The 19,296-nt window shown below is 46.0% G+C and overlaps 3 protein-coding genes across 7 annotated transcripts in view; 2 read left to right on the forward strand and 1 right to left on the reverse strand.

The window, feature by feature from the left end:
• Positions 1–19,296, forward strand: part of TSTD2 (thiosulfate sulfurtransferase like domain containing 2) — a 136,880-nt gene that overhangs the window by 58,667 nt on the left and 58,917 nt on the right. The window lies entirely within an intron of this gene.
• Positions 319–16,136, forward strand: XPA (XPA, DNA damage recognition and repair factor). Of its 3 annotated transcripts, XM_058672553.1 has the most exons (7): positions 319–522; positions 2,226–2,333; positions 5,374–5,479; positions 8,593–8,758; positions 10,217–10,334; positions 14,194–14,349; positions 15,699–16,136. In XM_058672553.1, exons 1-6 carry the CDS (start codon positions 351–353, stop codon positions 14,340–14,342), a joined length of 819 nt encoding a protein of 272 aa, XP_058528536.1. In that variant the 5' UTR covers positions 319–350; the 3' UTR covers positions 14,343–14,349; positions 15,699–16,136. The 3 variants fall into 3 exon arrangements, with proteins under 3 accessions (XP_058528536.1, XP_058528537.1, XP_058528538.1); XM_058672554.1 differs by lacking the exon at positions 15,699–16,136 and having other exon boundaries at positions 14,194–14,354; XM_058672555.1 differs by lacking the exons at positions 14,194–14,349; positions 15,699–16,136 and adding an exon at positions 10,707–10,754 and having other exon boundaries at positions 10,217–10,353.
• Positions 16,552–19,296, reverse strand: part of NCBP1 (nuclear cap binding protein subunit 1) — a 37,487-nt gene continuing 34,742 nt past the window's right edge. For all 3 annotated transcript variants that reach the window (XM_058672547.1, XM_058672548.1, XM_058672549.1), the window contains 3 exons: positions 18,702–18,830; positions 18,022–18,135; positions 16,552–17,073 (listed from right to left, as the gene is read on the reverse strand). In XM_058672547.1, the coding sequence (XP_058528530.1) occupies positions 16,960–17,073; positions 18,022–18,135; positions 18,702–18,830 (357 nt within the window). In that variant the 3' untranslated portion in view covers positions 16,552–16,959. The remainder of the gene's footprint in view (positions 17,074–18,021; positions 18,136–18,701; positions 18,831–19,296) is intronic.

Genomic DNA, 19,296 nt, shown 5'->3' on the forward strand with positions numbered 1-19,296 from the left:
ACCTCCTATTGGACACCGGCTGGGACCTCCGCGACTGTGGCTGCTACTGCTGGCACATCTCCGTGATTACGTCCACGGACACACAGATGGTGTCAGCGCCTGGACTTACCGCGGCCCGATTCCAGAGCCTCTGTTATGAACCACAGAGCAAAACCAGGACGAACTGATGCTGAAAAATGAGGCACGCCCAGGCCCCGCCCCTCTAGGCCCCGCCCCCCTAGGCCCCGCCCCGGCACCTCCAGGCTCCGCCCCCTCGGCTGGCCCGCAGGCGCATCACTCCCCGAGGCTTCCGGGTTGCCAAGGCGGAGCGGTGGAGCGCACTGCGCCTGCGTCCTCGGAGAAGCCTGGCCATGGCGGCGGTGGAAGGAGTCTCTCCGGAGCCGGCGGCTTCCGAGCAAGCGGCCGAGCTGCCCGCGTCTGTGCGGGCGAGCATTGAGCGGAAGCGGCAGCGGGCGCTGATGCTACGCCAGGCCCGGCTGGCGGCCCGGCCCTACCCGGCGGCGGCGGGAGCGGCGACCGGAGGTCTGAGCCCTTGTCCCCCCGTCCCCGGCCATCCCCGACGCGGCTCGCGCGTCCGGGGTCCCCTTGAGGACCAGGGCAGCAGTTCTGCGGTGCCGTCCCGGGTCTCCTGCCCGCACCTCGGCCCCTCCACACTTTCCCTGTCTGTCCCCAGCCTGCAGCGCTGCTCCAGTGCCCCAGGGTTCCCGTTTAAGCCGTAATCCTGTCTCCTGGTTCTTATCACCTCCGGACGACCGAGTGCGGGTCTCCCAGTTGCAGAAGCGGGGCGCAATCAGACATTAGCTACCGCCTTCCTGCTAGTGGGAGCACCTGCGTCGCCTCACGGTTGTTTCATGATGGCATTTGATGGGTGCAGCCATTCTGGAGAATGAAAAGGGCAGCAAAGTAAAAGGCAGCCGTGGAGTTTATATTTAATTTAATGATGGGGTTTGCTCAGGTGAAGTGCATGAGCTAATGAAGGACTCCAACTCCGTAGTCACCTGGCCTCCCGTGGCCCACCAGCTGGACATTCTCTGCGTGGGGAAAAATCACTTTCGTGGAAGCTGGATTTCATGCCCCCACCCCCGCCCTTTGGCTGCTCTTCAGTCATTGGAAAAACCTCACAGTCAGGATCCCAACCAGGTGCCCTTTGCTCCTTGCTAACTGCGGTGTTTTCTGCTTTTGTGATTTCTTCTGCCTTGCTTGTGTGGCTGGGGGTCTGTGTGAACTCCAGGCCTGACAGCGTATATGACATCTGACAGGTGGTGACATCTGTGACAGGTCACTCAGGCAGAACATTCCTCAGGAAGAAGACCCCTGATGTGCTTTTTAGAGAAGACTTGCTCACTACCCCACAGCCCACCAGTTTGTACTGAGTGTTGCTTGCTTCAAACCCACCAATAGAAGCCTGTCAACTTGCTCTTTTTAAAAGTTAACAGATAAGTTGACCAATCATGACTGTGTAATTGTGTGGAACTGGCCTGAAGTGTATAAAAATCCTGTGCTGTCCAGCCTCGTGGCCCTCTCCCAGTCCCGCTGGGCTGGTGGCTGGCAGCTCATGCTAGTCTGAATAAACTTGACTTATGCGTCTGCATTGACTTCAGACTCCTGATGACTTCTGGGGATCTCAAAATCTAGGTGCATCATGTTCTTGCCTGTCTGCATGGCTACTGATGGTGGGTACACAAATGGTGGTGCTGACTTCTAAAGGCTGTTCCCTCTTCTCTATCCCCACACCTTTCTGGCATGCCTCTGTGGCCTGGCAGCTTTTGTCTGCGGATAAATGGCTGACTGTTGTAGCGGACACGTCGTCCGTGGTCTTTGCTGGGTAGAAACCTCTTGCAGTGTCGCCTGGCTCTGCAGGCCGCAGTTGGCTCTGCCTGGCACTCTGTGCCCTGTGGCACTTCTGTGCCTTGTACCTGCTCTGCTCACCGAGTCCTTCCTCACCACTATCTTGTTCCTTTTGCCTCAAGCGCCACTATGGATCCCCAGAACTTTCTCGAATGGGTAAAAAGTGGAACACTTCTGCCCTCTGGTTTTCTCTCTGGAAACTTCTCCGCCTTTCCTCACCACTGCCTGCCCTTTCACTCACCTTACAGAAGAATGGAAGATAGTGGTGACCGTGGGCATCTTGTCTTTTGATATGTACACGTGAAAGACAGTTTGTGTTTATGCATAGAGATCCGATTGGCTCCCCCGGTTCATTCATTGACTTTTTCATTTTGTAGGCGTGGCTAACGTAAAGGCGGCCCTCAAAGTGATTGACACAGGAGGAGGCTTCATCTTGGAAGAGGAAGAAGAGGAACATAAAGTTGAAAAAATTGTCCATCAACCAGGTGATGTGTTTTCTTGAAAATAAATCTCTAGATTGGTTGTTTTGGGTCACATGCATTGGTCTTTACAAGTTGCTGTTAGATAATGCCGTGCTTATGTATTTGATCAGTGACCGGATTAGCTGGAAGAGTAATCAAGTTTGTCAGATTGACAGTACTCAGACACCCACGCATGTGGAAATGCTCGTTTATCCTGTGGTGTGCGTGCTGAGGTGACTGCTCTCTGCTGTTTCCTAAGAGGCAGGGATGGCCAACATGTTGAGCAAAATCACAAATACTCAGAATGATCTTGGCAGGCTGAAAGGAGGGACCAGAACCCAAGAGACAGAATCTGGGACATTGTTTTATTTATATTTGAAGAAAAGAAGAAAGCAGCTTACAAACTGTAAGAGACCGGGCATAAAGAATATTCTGTTACCTAAAGTTAATGTTTTGGTAAATCACTTATGCATGAACATAGCCTCAGAGTAAGGGTAGTTTTTTTTTCTTTTTTCTAAAGATAAATATATTTTTAATATAAAGTCAGATTTACAGAAATAGAGACAGATCTTCCATCTGCTGGTTCATTCCATAAGTGGCCACAGCAGCTGGAACTGAGCCAATCCAAAGCCAGGAGCCAGGAGTTTCTTCCGGGTCTTCCACATTGTTTAGGGTCCCAAGGCTTTAGGCCGTCCTCGACTGCTTTCCCAGGCCACAAGCAGGGAGCTGGATGGGAAGTGGAGCTGCCGGGATTAGAACCAGCGCCCATATGGGATACCGGTCCTTGCAAGGTGAAGATTTAGCCACTGAGCTCTTGAGGCCATTTGGTGAACCAGAGATGGAAGATCTTTCTGTCTTTGTAAAATCTGCCTTTCCAATAAAAATAAATAAATCTTTATAAATATTTATTTACTTTTATTGCAAACTCGGATAGCCAGAGAGGAGGAGAGACAGAGAGGAAGATGTTTCATCCGATTATTCACTCCCAAAGTGAGCACAACGGCTGGTGCTGCATCAATCTGAAGCCAGGAGCCTGGAACTTCCTACAGGTCTCCCATGTGGGTACAGGGTCCCAAGGCGTTGGGCCATCCTCCACTGCTTTCCCAGGCCACAAGCAGGGAGCTGGATGGGAAGTGGAGCTGCCAGGATTAGAACCGACGTCCATATGAGATCCTGGTGCGTTCAAGGCGAGGACTTTAGGCTAGTGTGCTGGGCCCTAAATCTTTTTTAAAACTCGATTTGATTGTGAGCTTGGCAGCTGATGTGTACTAGATTAGCCTATCACACCTGCTGCAGTCTGTCCCTTCCACAGACAGGTGCCTTCACTGAAGCTTGGAGTGGCCCTTTTCTGTATGTGAACTATTGTTTTCAGAAGCTGAGACTTAAAAGGATTAAAGGATTGTTTTGGGGTGAATAGTGTCCAAGACAGGGTGGCCAGAATGGAAGTTTTTTCAAACTGTCATGCAGGGGCACTTCAAAAAGTTAATGGAAAATGGAATTAAAGAAATTTTGGTGCAATTTTTTTTTTTCAAACTCGGGCCTTTGAGAGTAGTCATCAAACAGTTCATGGAAAAATGCTTATTGTGGAAAAACTGTGCATGAACTTGTGAAGTTTTTTTTTGATGTGTGTGTCAGAGTTTGTAATTCTACTTTTCATAGATCTGCCCTGTAGGAGTTTATAATACAGTAGTTGGAACAGATAAAGAGGAGGCAGTTTGCCCTGTTGGACTCTGGTTGGGTCAGGTGTTGGGTGAAGTGGTAAGACACTGTTGGGGCACCTGCATCCTGGAGAGGTGTGCCTGGTGGAGTTTTCACTGCAAAGCCTCTGATCCAGCCTCCTGCTCATGTACTGGGGCCTCTGCCAGCGCTGCAGGAGATTCCAGTTGAGTTCCCAGCTCCTGGCCTTGGCCTGACCTCGCCCCAGCTATTTCAGGTATGTGGAGAGTGAATCAATGGATGGGATTGGTCAGTCCATCACTGTGCTTTCAAATGATTTTTTTCCTTGTTTGGAAATTCGGTAGTGTCTTTGATGCCTTGCTCATTAAAACATTTAAAGTTCATTTTATCTGAAAGGGAGAAAGATAGCTAGAGAGAGAGTGAGTGAGTGAATGAGCTTCTGTCAGCTGATTCTCTCCCCAAATGGTTGCAACACTCAGTGCAGGACTAAGCCAAAGCCAGGGACCTGGAACTCCATCCAGGTCTCCCATGTGGGTGGCTGGGACCCAAGGACTATGAGCCATCATTTGCTGCCTGCCAAGGGTGAGCTGTAGCAGGAGGCTGAATTGGAAGTAGATGAACCTAGATTTGTACCAAGTGCTCTTGGTTGCCCAAGGGGCATTTCAACTACTCTACCAGACGTCCGCTCCTGCTGGCATCGCAATTGACTGTGTCATATGTTGGTGCCCTATCTCCCATCTGTAAGCAGATTCTTCTCCCTTGCATTTGTACCGTATTTACCAGATGTGGTTTATATCCTCATTAGCCCATGAATCCAGGAATAGCATCCCACCCTGCAAATAGTACTTTGCAGGTGGCAGAGAAAGTTAAGGGCCTTGAGATGGAAATTATCCTGGGTTAGCCGTGTGGGTCCTGTATAATCCCAGACCCTGCAGGGAGGGTCCTGTGGGTGTGGAAAGAGGGAGCCATGTACTGTGAGAAGTTCCTGCGTCTGGCCTTGAAGTCAGAGGAAAGGATCACAGATCAGGGGATGTGGGGGGGCTCTGCAAGCTGGAAATGGGGGAGGGAGGCAGCCCCGCCCACGTGGACCCCTGACAGCCTAGGAGAGGAGTTTGAAACCATTCCCTTTGGCCATGTCTCACAGCAGCAGTGTAACGCGTGGGTACCATGCACACAGGTGGAGTTCACAAATGACCGACTTGACTGATTCTCCCTAGATGACCTTCCCCCCCGCCCCCGCTATGAACATGAAATTAGTAATTAAGGTTTTAGGTCTTGCCTTAAACGTTTGTGTCAGGAATAAGATAAATGATGCCAAACTAATAGAGAATATATTGTCTTAGCCACAGGAACAGGCTCCTAATAGAACTGCTCTTTTTGTGCCTAGGCCCCGTGATGGAGTTTGACTATGTGTTATGTGAAGAATGTGGGAAGGAGTTCATGGATTCCTACCTCATGAGCCACTTTGATTTGGCCACGTGTGACAACTGCAGGTACGCTTTTCCTGTCAGTTGTTGAAGTTGCCTGTAAGTTTGGGGTAAAACAGTGCTTTTTGATACTTTCTCAATGATTCAGGCTTTTATCCTTGGAATTTCCTGACATGGCTGTGGCATCCGATCTGTTCAGCAGTTTAGCAGCCTGTGCACACTGCCCGAGGCTGGGAAGGTCACCTTTGCTCGGGCAGGGGTGTGGCCTCTCTGGTGGCCTTTCCTGTTTCACTCTGTTCAGGGCAGGATCTCTGCCCTTCTCTTTAACCTGCTCCGAGAAGCCCCTCGCCTCAGATTTATCCCAGCATGTGCTGCTGAGATCAGAGGAGTGGGGGCTTGGAGGGCAGGAGAGGCCTCCAAAACCCTGCCTTCCATTCACCTCTGGTGCTCAGTAGATGAGGAAATCGCCTCTGACCATTATTTTTTGCCTAGCCTTCATTTCCTTTTCCTGCTGCCAAAAGCTTCCTGCTCACCACATGTGGTTTGCCTGTTTGTTGGGAAGCCTCCAGATGCTGTTGTCTTGCACACGCAAGGTTCTGCCTTGCAGTCTTCCTTGGCCCTTCACTGTTCCCTGCCCCCATTTTTGTGCCTACAGCCAGAGGTGTGTGTTTCAGGGGGACAGAAAATGAAAGGGAAGTAGAGAGATCTTCCATTCACTGGTTCACTCCCAGATGCCAAGGCTGGGCCAGGCACCCAGAACTCCATCCTAGTCTCCCTGTGGGTAGGAGTACTAGTGCTTGGACAATCTTTTGTATTTTCCTGGGCACATTAGCGGGAAGCTGGATTGGAAGTGGAGCAGCTGGGACTTGAATCAGCGCTTCAGTATCTTCAGTATGGGATGCTTTTTCTTAACAGGTGCCTTCTCCATCCCCACTTCTGAGAGCTCTGTGAGTGCTGGGCCACTCTCATTTCCTTCTTCACCAAGTCCTGGGTCCACTCCACCTGCCTAGAGGAGCCCTCCTTGCAGAGTCCCTGCTGCAGCCCTTAGAGCCATCATCGCCTTGTGGCTTAGCAGGAGCCCTGATAGAACAGTGGGAACTGTTGTCCCTGACCTCATGCTCATGTATGTGGCTGGAATGTTCTGGCACTGCAATTAAAACATTCAGTTAAAAGCCCATTTTGGGCCCGGCAGCGTGGCCTAGCGGCTAAAGTCCTCACCTTGAAAGCCCCGGGATCCCATATGGGCGCCGGTTCTAATCTCGGCAGCTCCACTTCCCATCCAGCTCCCTGCTTGTGGCCTGGGAAAGCAGTTGAGGACGGCCCAAAAGCCTTGGGTTCCTGCACCTGCGTGGGAGACCTGGAAGAGGTTCCTGGCTTCGGATTGGCACAGTACCAGCCGTTGCGGCTCACTTGGGGAGTGAATAATCGGATGGAAGATCTTCCTCTCTGTCTCTCCTCCTCTATGTATATCCGCCTTTCCAATAAAAATAAATAACTCTTTAAAAAAAAAAAAGCCCATTTCGCACTGACATGGTGATTTAGGCCCTTGGGGTTGCTGTCTCTCCTAAAGACCACTGGGGTGGGCATTTGGCACAGGGCTGAATGCCCTGTCTGGAACACCCATATCCCATCGGAGCACCTGGTTCAGGTCCTGGCTCCTCCATTTCTGAGTCACTGCTTGCTAATGTGCACCCTGGGAGGTGGTGGTTCTTGCTTTAGGTGCTTGAGTCCCTGCCACCCACATGGATTGATTCCCAGGCTCCTAGCTTCTCTTGGCTCAGCCCTGGCTGTTGGGAGCATTTGCGGAGTGAAGCATCTCTCTGTCTTTTAAATAAGGCAGAAAAACCACTGTAGCTTTGAGGAACTGAGGCACCACATGTCATTTTACTTCCACAAATAAAACATGGTGACAGGTTAGAGAAAGTTGTTTAGTGGGCGGAAAACACACTGGTGTTTAATTAGGAATGAAGCCCTCTATTGTCTCTATTAAGCTCTGAAGATTAGTGATAGTGAAGTATGGTCCATGTGTCCTCCCCGTCTTATACTTCTGTGTAATTCATCTGTCTCCATTTCTGCCAATTTTCAACCCTGGGATTTTGTGATAGAAGCTAAGTTCTCCCCTCCCTGACATATACTTATTTTTCAGCGTTTCCTGTTACAGTGAGGACCAGTGTCATTCATTTGCTGTCTTTACTATCCCATGTCTAATTCCATGCTCAAGCCAGTGTTGAATCCACCTACTTCCTGTCTCGCTGCCATCATCTCATCAGGACCACTGGAGGAGTGTTCAGACTCTGCTTGTGCACCGCTGCTCCCCTCTGCCTGCAGCATTTTGCTCCCATCTTTGTGAAAGTGGCTCCTAATCCCATTTAGAATGAAAGGGTCTCCTCCACAGCTTCAAGGGTCACAGCGCCTCTCCATAGTGTCTTGGAAGTGCTCTAGTTACATCAGCCCTGTTGCTGTGAGCTCCGGGTGCCAGGCAGGCTCCCGCCCCAGGACCCTTGCACCTGTTTGCTTTCTGCTACAAGTGTTTTCTGTAGCTGCTCAGACTGCTCAAATGTTCCATCCATGGACTCCTCTGGTCACCCAGCCTGGGTGGAAAATGTTTCATTACCAATCTTCACATTTCTCGTAGCACTTTCACCTGCCATTGCCATGTTTTGGCCTGCCTTCTCTGGACTGGAAGGAAAGCATTGCTAAAGCGAGGCATGCCCGGCTCTCTGCTGCGTGCCTTGTGCTTGGCAGGTCGGTGGGTAACAGGAGAACCACATGACTGTACCTTCCTGTTGGCCTTTTTTAGTTTAGAGCTAGCTGGCAATCCAGTGCTGTGGGCGCTTGGACCTTGCATGTGTGTGTCTTGTCTTGTTTCTTGCCCTGGTGGGCTTTGATTTAGATTTTCTTTCCACTGAATGTTTTTTCTCATTTACATTTCCTCTACCCTTATAAATCCTTCCAAATGCCTTATGGAATAAGAGGCCCTTGAAGAAGTGTTGTTAATGATGAATCTGTCATGTAACTTCTCGGGAGTAGATGCAGGTGTTTTTCTGTTAGATTTTTTGACTGTGAGTTGCAGGAAACCATGTCTGTTCCCTGTGATCTGCATGTGCCCCATAGGTGCAGGGCTGCTTGAATACCGTTTATTTACAATAACTAATGTCTATGATGGACTTTGTTTTCAGAGATGCTGAGGAGAAGCACAAGCTTATAACCAAAACAGAAGCCAAACAAGAGTACCTTCTCAAAGACTGTGATTTAGAAAAAAGAGAACCAGCTCTTAAGTTTATCGTGAAGAAGAATCCTCGTCATTCACAGTGGGGTGACATGAAACTCTACTTAAAATTACAGGTCCCCAAGAAGTTTTGTTCATTAATTTTAACGCTGGTTCAGGTGATGGTTGTAAATTAGTTTTTTGCGGAGAGATAGTAAGATTTTCTTGCTTTGCACGTGAGCCAGTCATAGTCTTGTATAATGATAACAAACATTTCTGTGTTTTGCTTTTTGGTATGGCATTGTGGGATAGATGTCACTAGACTATGAGTAGAACATTTTAGAAACTTGAGTTTGGCAGTCCCAGTTTCCCTTAACCTCCTGCCCCCAAAGAACTACTTAAAAGGTCCTAGGCATTTCACAAATGCCCGTTTTTACTATCCTTAGAAAATTCCTGCCCAGAATGTTAGTGTCTAGAGGCGATTTCAAAAAGTGTATGCATATTGGAAATCATGGAACGATCATTCTGGTGCAGAAACGCCTCACATCACGCCCCTCGCGCATCTCCCACATACTTCGGGAAGGCCCCTCATTGCTTGGCCATTTTGCTCCTCTTCTCTGGCTGCAGGTGTCCACAAGGTTCCCTGCTGAGCCGTGGGGTGCCCTGGCCAGGTGTTAGCAGCACAGGTAGCCCATGGACTTGACTTAGCAAGGTACAAACACTTTAGTAGTCTTTTTGTCCCATTGTACCTTGTAGTCATCAGAAGGTATTTCTGTGGAACAGTTTGGATCAGAACACACTAGCAGATCTTAGATTTTTAAATAAAATTAAACAAAAGCATACTGTAAAACACCTGTACTGAATTTCATTAACTAAAACACTTATGATTTAGAATTCCTAAACTTGTGTGCATTCAGAGGCCAGTCCTGGGAGCCAGTTCCTGACTTGAGTTGTGAAAGTACTATGCATTAAGTGCAATGGTGATGTGGCATTTTTGGATGTTCCATTGTGGACAATGTGAAGTGTATCACTTAATATTAAGAAGGAAGTTTAGCTACACTGATGGGTGTTTTGGTTCCATTTATATATTGTGAGGGTCACCATGGTTACGTGAATTATCCTGTTAAAATGTACAAGTATTATAAAGAGAGTAATCCAAAGGTTTTTAACTAAGATGGAGACTTTCTAGGTCATTCAGGTATCCTGGTGTTAGAAACATGTTCTGTTGATGAAAATTTAGTTTTAGGTGGCTAGAAGCAATTACTGACCCAGAAGTATTGGTATTTCCTGAGGTTGTATGTTTTTGGCTATGGCCTTGTGTTTGTCTAATGTGCTCATCTCTTAACAGACAATGCGTCTGCCAAATTCATCAAGATCACCACCCACTCCTATTGATCCTGCTAGAGGACACTTCTGTTTATACGTTCACTCCGTGTGCATGTACTGCAGGTGTCAGTGATTTCTTAGTATTATTTAAAACTTCAAGTAAATTAAACCTGTATTTAACCTAGCGTACTCTTTAGTACCCAGGCCTTGCTGTTAGCATGTTCTGCGAATCTACGTTCAGCATGTTTAATGTGGCTCCCACATTGCAGATTGTGCAGAGGGCGCTGGAAGTCTGGGGCAGCCAGGAAGCACTAGAAGCTGCTAAGGAAGTTCGACAGGAAAACCGAGAAAAAATGAGACAGAAGAAGTTTGATAAAAAAGTAAAAGGTGAGTGGCGACATTTTGGGTCATGGAAGATTTTTTTTTTTTTTTAATGATTTATTGTTTATTGGAAAGCCAGATATACAGAGAGGAGGAGAGACAGAGAGGAAGATCTTCCATCTGATGATTCACTCCCCAAGTGAGCCGCAATGGCCAGTGCTGTGCCTGTCCGAAGCTGGGAACCTGGAACCTCTTCCAGGTCTCCCATGTGGGTGCAGGGTCCCAAAGCCTTGGGCCGTCCTCGACTGCTTTCCCAGGCCACAAGCAGGGAGCTGGATGGGAAGTGGAGCTGCCGGGATTAGAACCGGCGCCCATATGGGATCCTGGCGTGTTCAAGGCGAGGACTTTAGCCTCTAGGCCACGCCACCGGGCCCCGAGTCATGGAAGATTTTTACAACTGTATTAAAAACCATTCAGATTGTTGCCATAAGACTGGAACTGGCAACTTCTGTGTCGAGTCCAGTCACAGCTTTAAAATATATTTACCAGGCAATTTATTAATTTTTCATTTTATATGAAGGGTAGTAAGATTTTCTGTGCACTGATTCACTCCCCAATTGCCTACAAGACCTAAGGCTGGGCTAGTCCTAGCCCAAGACAGGTGCTTGGAACTCAGTCTGTCTCCCCGGAGACCTTGGTGGCAGGGACCCAAGGACCTGAGCTGTCCCCACACTGTTGCCGCCCAGAGCACTCATTAGCAGGATGCTGTAACCAGAATAGTAGTAGAGCCCAGGGACTGTGATCTGGGATGTGGACCCTAAGGGAGATCTTAACTGTTGTGTGCGACTCGTGCCCTACCTCTACTGCATGTGTGACTAGGAGACCCAGAAAGTGGAAGTGACTTGTTGCACGAAGTTACTGGCAGAGCTGGAACGAGGCTTTCTTGACTGAAGTCATTTGCAGTCACCCCTCCACCTGTGCACCTCTCCCATTTGCCTGTTCATCTGTCTTTTTCATTTACCCACATTCACCCATTCATCCGTACATCCAGTGTTGTAAAGTGTCGGCCGTGTACCAGGCAGTACTTGCATAAATGCTGGAATCAGTATGTCAGAACAGAAACTGAAGTCCTACTAGAGCAGTAGCCATGTGGTCATGGCTATGGTGGTGCTGCTGGAACACAAACGGCCTCTTCTGGATCCCAGAAGCCCTGAGCCCTTCACCCAGGAAGTGGAGGTTTTTCAGTGAAGTACTGGGGGGAAAAATCTTTATTTGCAATTTTTTGATATACTCCATGGTGGCATTTGGCCACATTTATTCTTCACTTATTTATAGCACAATTATGAAACATTCAGAAGTTACCTGTATACAGTGATTCCTGAACTTCTGCGTAACAGTTGATGTTCACACTCAACATCATTTATCAAATTTCCATCTAGTATATGACCTGTATTGAATGGTCACAACTTAGCTTTAGTTGTTGGATCCAGGGTCCACTGAGTTTTGTAAATACTTATGCATTAACTGGTACCTGGATAACTAGGACTTGACATTGCAAAACCCCCTATGGGTGTCCCAACTGGCACCCTGCTAGTCTGGATCTAGTCCGTCAGCCCTCTTTTCTCAGAGGTCTGTAGTGTCTATATTTAGGTTTGTCAGCAGCTTGTCGCCTCATGATTTGGGTTTAAAATTTTTGGTGCCCTAGGTGATATCGTCTGCGTTAACCATATTGGGAAATACATGGCACCGTTCTTTAGTTTTATTTTTTTAAATTGAAGCCTAATTGTACATGTTTCTATGGAGTGTGATATAATAATCCATGCATACGTTTTCAATGAATCAGGGTAATTAGCATTTCCATCTCCTCATTTATTCTAGTGCTAAACCTTGGCTACCCTGGGCTGTAGAACACTGAGAATCTGTCAACCTCATCTCTGCTATCCCCGAAGGGAGTGTGCTCAGTGGGCCTGTGTGAAGTGCTATCTGTCCAGTCTCCCCATTAGTGAAGTGCCCTTTCCCCTCTAAAGAAAGTAACAAGTGTGACACAGAGTCTTACCTGACCCAGTGACTGCTAGATATATAAATGATGAGTTTTTCCATTTCTGCCATCCTGTGTGTAATTATTACTTGGCTTTCTTTGAAAGAGCTCTTACTCCACTTCAGTAAAAAAAAATTGTTAGTTTACCTCACGGAGTTTTAGGTAATTACAATTCATTATTTCTTCTGATGCTAATTGTCCCCGATTTGGCTGGTGCAATCCCCTTCAAGCTAGTTCCCATTTTAAAGTTTTTAACTTGGAACTAATTTTAAACTTTAAAATACTGCAAAGAACCAGCTCTATACCCCTTATGTAGATTGACCTGCCAGCACTTTGCTAGACTGTGATGAAGGTTAGAAGGGAGTGATGAATGCGACTCACTTTCACATGGTTCAGAGAAAAGTTAATGTTTAAGCATCACAACAGTGACAATGTATCCTGTCTTCTAGTGCCTCAGAGTTTGTGTGGCCTACTTCCCATCACTGCTGCAGCCTCTTCTGGGGGCGCCCTCCATCCTGATGCAGATGCCTGCTTGGTCCATTTACTGGCTTTAGCATCAGATTATTGCAAAATAGAAAGAAAGGCAACACAACCCATCATTTTTTAGACCAAGCACCTCAGTAAGAAAAGTCAAAATTCCAAATATTCTAAATCTCTGAAACACTCTGGACCCTTTTCAGGAATGTCTATTTTGTTCTTATCATTGTAGCTTGACAGATTAACTAAAGGATAAGAATAAGACAGCCAGTGTAAACCTTAGCTTTAATTATGCCAAGGAAAGATAACTTCTGTGTTTTTCCATTTTTCTTCTCTATATAATTCAGGCAGAAGTTAGCATGACTGAGCGGCAGTCAGATCCCGGGGCTTTTAGTGGTGGGGAGATCAGGGGAACTGACCAGCATACTTTCCATCAGAAGCATGTTGAAAAGCAGGAATTGAGAACTCAAGACAGGGAAGCCTTTCCTGCCACTATCTGCAACCAGGAGCGTTTCCAGGCAACTTGGATCCTCCCGTTATAAAACACCCTAAGATCAAAGGGCAGTCTGGGTAGATCCAGAAGAGTCAGGGTTCTTCAGGATATCTGAGAGGAGACTGAGAAGACATTCAGGTGTGAGTGTACATCATTTTCCCTCAGGTTTGTTGAACTATCTAGGATATACCCTGAAGCATGGACATCATCTCCAAGTGCTTCTCATGCTAGCAGCATGGTAAAGGCAGCCCAGCTTGGTGGCTACGAGTGTGGACCCAAGCTGGAGTGCACTTCTGCTTCTACCACCTGTTAGACCTAAGAGGAAGGCTTTAGCTACTTTGTGCTCTTCTTGTACATAAAACTGGGATGACGGTGGTACTTGCCTAAAAGGGCTGTGATGGCTAAATGCATTGAAAAGTGCCTGGAACACTGCCTGATACCCACAGCCATATGCTTGCTTTTATTTTCGTGATATAATAAAGGCTGAAATTGATGAAGAATTAACACTTACAGCTTGCTGAGGAGCAGTCTGCTAAGATGGAAACCAACAGGTGGTAGTGCAGTTTTGGCTCTCTAGTGTTCTTCAAAGCAAACCTTGCTGTGCCTCTTAAACAGGTCCTGACTTGTAAACTGAGACCTTGAACGGTACTCCTCTTCTTAGCAAGCCCCATGGATCCCACTCTTCTGCAGTGGCAACTTGTTTTCCAAAGCCAAATGGACTTGCCTGTGCTGTTCCTCCTCCCACTTCTGGATCGGGGTTATCACTGCTTGGCTGTCTCACCCACAGACCCATATCTGATTCTGGCAGTTCACACTGCTTCAACAATGACCTGAATGATTTCCTAGGTCAAAAGCCTGTATCATCAACTTTGATTTGTTACAGTACCATACCATTGACACTTGTGTCCCCCCTCTAGAACTGCGGCGAGCTGTAAGAAGCAGTGTGTGGAAAAGGGAAACAACTGCCCATCAACACGAGTATGGACCTGAAGAACACATAGAAGATGACATGTACCGGAAGAGCTGTACTCTGTGTGGCCATGAACTGAATTATGAAAAAATGTGATTTTTAGGTCAGTGACTTTTGTTAAACAATTTTATTTTTAAATAAGGGAAATTTGGTTCTGTAGAGTTACCAGCACATAATGCCTTTATGAATGAAACAGTATAAATGATGCCTTGACAATAGTTACATCTGTGTGGCCTGAGGGCAAGTTTCAGCTGGGGTCTGGCTGGCCTGTTTGTGAGCTGAACATTAGTGCTAGGATTAATTTTTCCAGAAGCAAAGATGGAAGCTGAGTGGTAGAATAGGTTCAAAAGTTCATTTCTTCAGAGAAAAATTAAAGAATGTCAGACCAAGGCAAACTGTCTGACGCAGTAAAAGCCAAAGCTGGCTGAACTGTGCTCTCAGCAAAACAAACAGGGATGGTGGTATTCCACTCGCACCCAGAGTCTAGGTCAGGTTATAAGCACTAGTTCTAATAAACGGAGGCAATGGGGGGAGCTATTGGTAGGAAAAAGTCCTGACAGCTTGGAATAAACACTGAGTTGTCAGGTCATGTCTTTAAACCATTAGGGCTAGCACTACTAGCCCTGACACTAGTACCTAGAGAGCCCCTCTCGAATGCCAGAGAACAATGGGAAAAGACTATTTTCAAAACTGACTAATGATGGATCAGAGGAAGCGATTAAGCCCATTAAGTACTACTGACATAGTTTACGGAGTACTGACCACTTACCAGGCAAGTACTATGCTTGTGCCTTCAACTGCAGTTCTGGGGGAAGGGAGACCCCCACAATTGCACACCACCCCAGGCATTTGGATCAATGTTAGCTAATGCATTTTTACCCCTGTCAGAGCATTGATTATAAACTCGCTTTTGACTATAACAAGCTGTAGGTTTTTTAAAAACAAATTCTGAGTTAAGATCAACTATGTGCTGTCAAATTGTGTTGGACATGACTTTTTAACCTGACCAAAAAAAAAAAAAAAAAAAAAAAAAAAAAAAATCAAGTTTACTCATTTGTATTTTACTCTAGAGCAGCTGTTAAGACATGATGTTTGTAGAAAGAAGTTGAATGGAAATAATTAAGCACTCGAGTCTATAATTAAATTGTTCACTTACTCCACATAAATACAGAAGTGTTTAATATAATTTCATGTTTAATATAATTTTAAGTGTTGATCTCAAAGTATGTACAATGCTAAGTATTAGAATGTTTGATTTGGAATATGTAGCAAGATTTTCCAAAAAGCATGACTACATTTGGGACTAAGTGGCTCACAGCCAGAGGGCTCTAGCCACAGTTCCACTTGGGCAAGTTTCTACTACAGCATCCTATTTTTATCTGAAAAATGGGCATAACTGTCTCAGTTTGCTCTATGCAGACTGACAAGTCTTTCCACCTCTTCCATTTTTAGGTATAATTCTAGAATAGTGAATACACTCACATGACAAGCCTGGTAACTGACATCAGTACGATGTTTTTACTGCATGGTATGATGTGACCTGCTGTCATTTTGTCTGTGGTGAGCTTTGTTTAAAGGGAAAGCAGCTGCTGCATGGCTTGCTCACAGACCTGTTTCTAACTAGCCCTGCTTTGCCTTATAAGCAGGTCCAACAGCTACTATCTTCATCAGAGGTATTCACTGACTGAGGCCGATCACTAATTCCACCTTGTGTTTAAACAAGGATAAGGAAGAAACAACATAAATAAGAGAATATTTTGGTCAAGAACCAGGGTTTTAGCTCTTTCTCTGCTTGTTACTTGCCAGGCAGCTTTAACCTTCAGGAATCCCTACCTGCTCCAAGATAATCTCAGACTATCAAAATATGGGAAAATCCTAAATCAGCATAGATTTGTGATAGGAAAAGAATACCAGTAATATTACCAGGTTCTCCAAAAATACAACCCACACCTAACTTCAAACACAGTTTTAGCCAGTCTGGCCTCACAGTTCCACTCCAGCAGGTAACTCACCATATGACCTCGGGACTTCCTCTGAGAGGCTCCAAGAAGTGCCAAGATGCTCCAAATGCCAAGCCTGGATCGACCCCTCCCACCAGGAGACTAACAGTTCATGTTGTACAACTTAAGATTTCTAGATGACTTATTTTCAAGTAAAACTGGAAATAGCTGCTATATTAAAAAGCATTTATACTGCAAGTAGTATCTTAAGATAGGAAGAGAATATTCTAAGGGAGGGCTAAGTTCATTTTCATGAGACACCACCAATTTCAGAACAGACTGAGATAAGTCATGAAGTACCAAAGTTTAAAAAACATACTTCTACTTTTATTTCAGCCATGTTAGGTTATCCATGAGCTGTGAAAAGCTACACTACCTGGTAATAAACCCATCAGTTCTCTAGGCTGCGTTGTAAGCTTGACCTCTAGTATTCCACATACCTCACATCTGGTGCCTTAAGGAGAAAATACCAAATTGATTACAGAAAAGTTATGTCACCTATATAATACATAATGGTCATCATCACACGGTCATCAGGAAATATTTGCTGTTTAGGGGCAATTCAAGTTAATGTCATTCCTCATTCTCTCTCTTCCCCTTTGTTTCCCTTAAGGGGGAAAGGATACTACAAGAAAGCAAGCATTCAAACAAGTAAAAATAAAACAAATTATTTTAAAATACTTAAAAAAATCCTGATGGGAAAAAATGGACCATTAGGCCTGCAGGGCACAGAACTGCTGGAACACGGCAAGGATATGAGGGTCTAGCTCAGCGGTGAAGAGCAGGTTCTCCAGGGTCACCATGTACTGCTGGATGATCTGGTGATGCTGCAGACACAGAGAGGGCTGTTAGGGCGGAAGTGGCAGAGCACCCTCCAGCAGCCCACACCCACTGCAGTGAGGAGGCTTAATGGTGATCATGCCAATAGGAATAGTGGGCTCCAGAGAAGCTTAATGTCAAGAAAATACAGGAGGAAGTTAGGTACATGGATGTTCAAAGCTGGTTCAGTTCTGAATCGGCATCTAGATAAACACAGTTCATAATTCAAGTAGCGGCAGTAACACCTGCTTGCTGTGCTGCTGCTACTGCAGACTAGGGTCAAGGTCAACAGGGTTCTGACGTATACATTAACAGCAACAAAAAGCCAGGCAGACAGGAATGCACAAAGGAAGAGAAAAAATACCAGAAAATGGACTGTTCTTTTTTTAGGTACTCCTCTACAGACCCAAATACACTTGGAGATTGCAGTGCCAGCTTATTTTTACTGGATAACAATGGGATGGGTGTTTGGCATGGTCCTTATGTTGCTGTCTGGGAGCCCAAGTTACAGAGCTGAGGTCCATGGCCCAGCTCTGCTTCCAATTCCAGCTTCCTGGGAAGCAAGCTAGCAATGGCTCAAGTACTACAGCCCACACAGGAGACCCAGACTGAGTCCCAGGCATCAGATGGGTCTTGCCCAGAATAGACAGTAAACAAAAATGAGGGTTCTGCCACCTACACTGCTTATGTACAGAGGTCACCTCATTTCTTGGCACTGGCTTTCTCCTACATTCAGATCTGACACAGGAAATGGCAACCACAAGCCTAGGTTTAAAACAGTTCTATGTCACTTCAACACTCTGATGAGCAATGGTAGCAGCAGACTAACATGATCTAAAAGGTCTACAGCCCCTCAGTCAAACCCTGACCAGTTTAACAAGGATATTCCTAGCAGGAAGCATTGTGGCCGAGAATAGAGGCGTTAATGATCTACCTAATCAAAGTTCCACACAAACCTGAAGGAAGATCTGCTGGAGCCTTTCTATGCAGTTCTTATACCATGGTGTCAGTACACTGGTCCCGTCAGTCTCACACCTCACCAGGTGTTCAGTCAAGATCATGATAAAGCGCTAGAAAGGGTGAACAGGGTCAAAGAAGTGTTAGAGAGACCATCGTCCACCAGACACAAACTCACAACAAGATGACCTCAAAGGATTACTTGTTCCCCCCATCTTTAAATCATGAGACACCATCCATCTCGAAAGGCGGTAAGAATGTGAGCAGACACATTTGTTGAAAGTACATAAAGACCTTCAATATCTAAATTGCTTTTGCGATTGACAGTATTTCACGGCATCTATTCTAAGGAAATAATCAGAAATGTTACCGGCAACCTAGGCACAAAAATATTTGTCAGGGAAGAAAAAAGAAGCATGTAATAATCAACAGGGAATAATCATTAAACATGAGGCTAGTGTCCAACAGAAGCAACCCCGAGTTGCTTTTAAAGCACAGAGAAACACCTCATGCCACAGTACAAACTGATAGCACAGCACTCGGGAAACATGTTGGCGTTCAAGTGATGAATACTTACAGTCTTTATAAATTTCTGTATTTTAAAACTTATGTAAATTATATACTTTGTGATTAAAGATATTTTAAAAGAAACGTAACATTTGCTTTTATGCCAAGGTACCTGAAATATGACGAGGAAGAGGTTCTTCTGCTCACTCTGAGCAGACTCTACCTTCTCTTGCAGTCTCTCTATTTGCTCCTCCAGCGCCCCATCTTTCCTATCACTACCTCTGTCATCATCATCACTTCGCTGTAGAAGACAAAGGAACAAAGGAAAACAGCATTTAGGATTCCAGTATATTAATTTCAGGAGCAAGGGGGAGGACTATAGTGGATCTGATCAAATGTTTCTTACAGACGTGTGTTCTGGAGTCTCAATACACACATGTACACCTCAGGGACTTGCTGTGGTTCAGAGAAGTTCTATGGGTACTTTCTGGGGCGAGGGAAATGCAGAGGCTCTTCTCTTGGTAATAATGTGGAGGTGCTGGCTATAACATGATCATCATTTGATCATCTACACAGCAAAGGTAGGCGGCTTGCTTACCTTCCAGCCACTAATGGACCAGACGGAAAAGCTGGGCTGGCCCTTATACAGAGCATGCGCCAGAGCTGCTAGTCCTTATCCTATGTAGAAATGGCTATGACTGACATGTAGTAATCAGAATCTGCTGGCAGTGATGGCATCAATCCCTGGCCAGTGGAACTTTCTGCCA

This window comes from Ochotona princeps, chromosome 14 (assembly GCF_030435755.1).
Source record: "Ochotona princeps isolate mOchPri1 chromosome 14, mOchPri1.hap1, whole genome shotgun sequence".
Classification (NCBI taxonomy): domain Eukaryota; kingdom Metazoa; phylum Chordata; class Mammalia; order Lagomorpha; family Ochotonidae; genus Ochotona; species Ochotona princeps.

What these genes read in the sequence shown, in the direction of transcription:
- XPA (XM_058672553.1), top strand. Translation starts at nt 351, where the DNA reads ATGGCGGCGGTGGAAGGAGTCTCTCCGGAGCCGGCGGCTTCCGAGCAA. An exon ending in AAAAATTGTCCATCAACCAG is followed by an intron (nt 2,334 to 5,373) that starts GTGATGTGTTTT and finishes TTTTGTGCCTAG; the next exon opens with GCCCCGTGATGGAGTTTGAC. An exon ending in GTTTGATAAAAAAGTAAAAG is followed by an intron (nt 10,335 to 14,193) that starts GTGAGTGGCGAC and finishes TCCCCCCTCTAG; the next exon opens with AACTGCGGCGAGCTGTAAGA.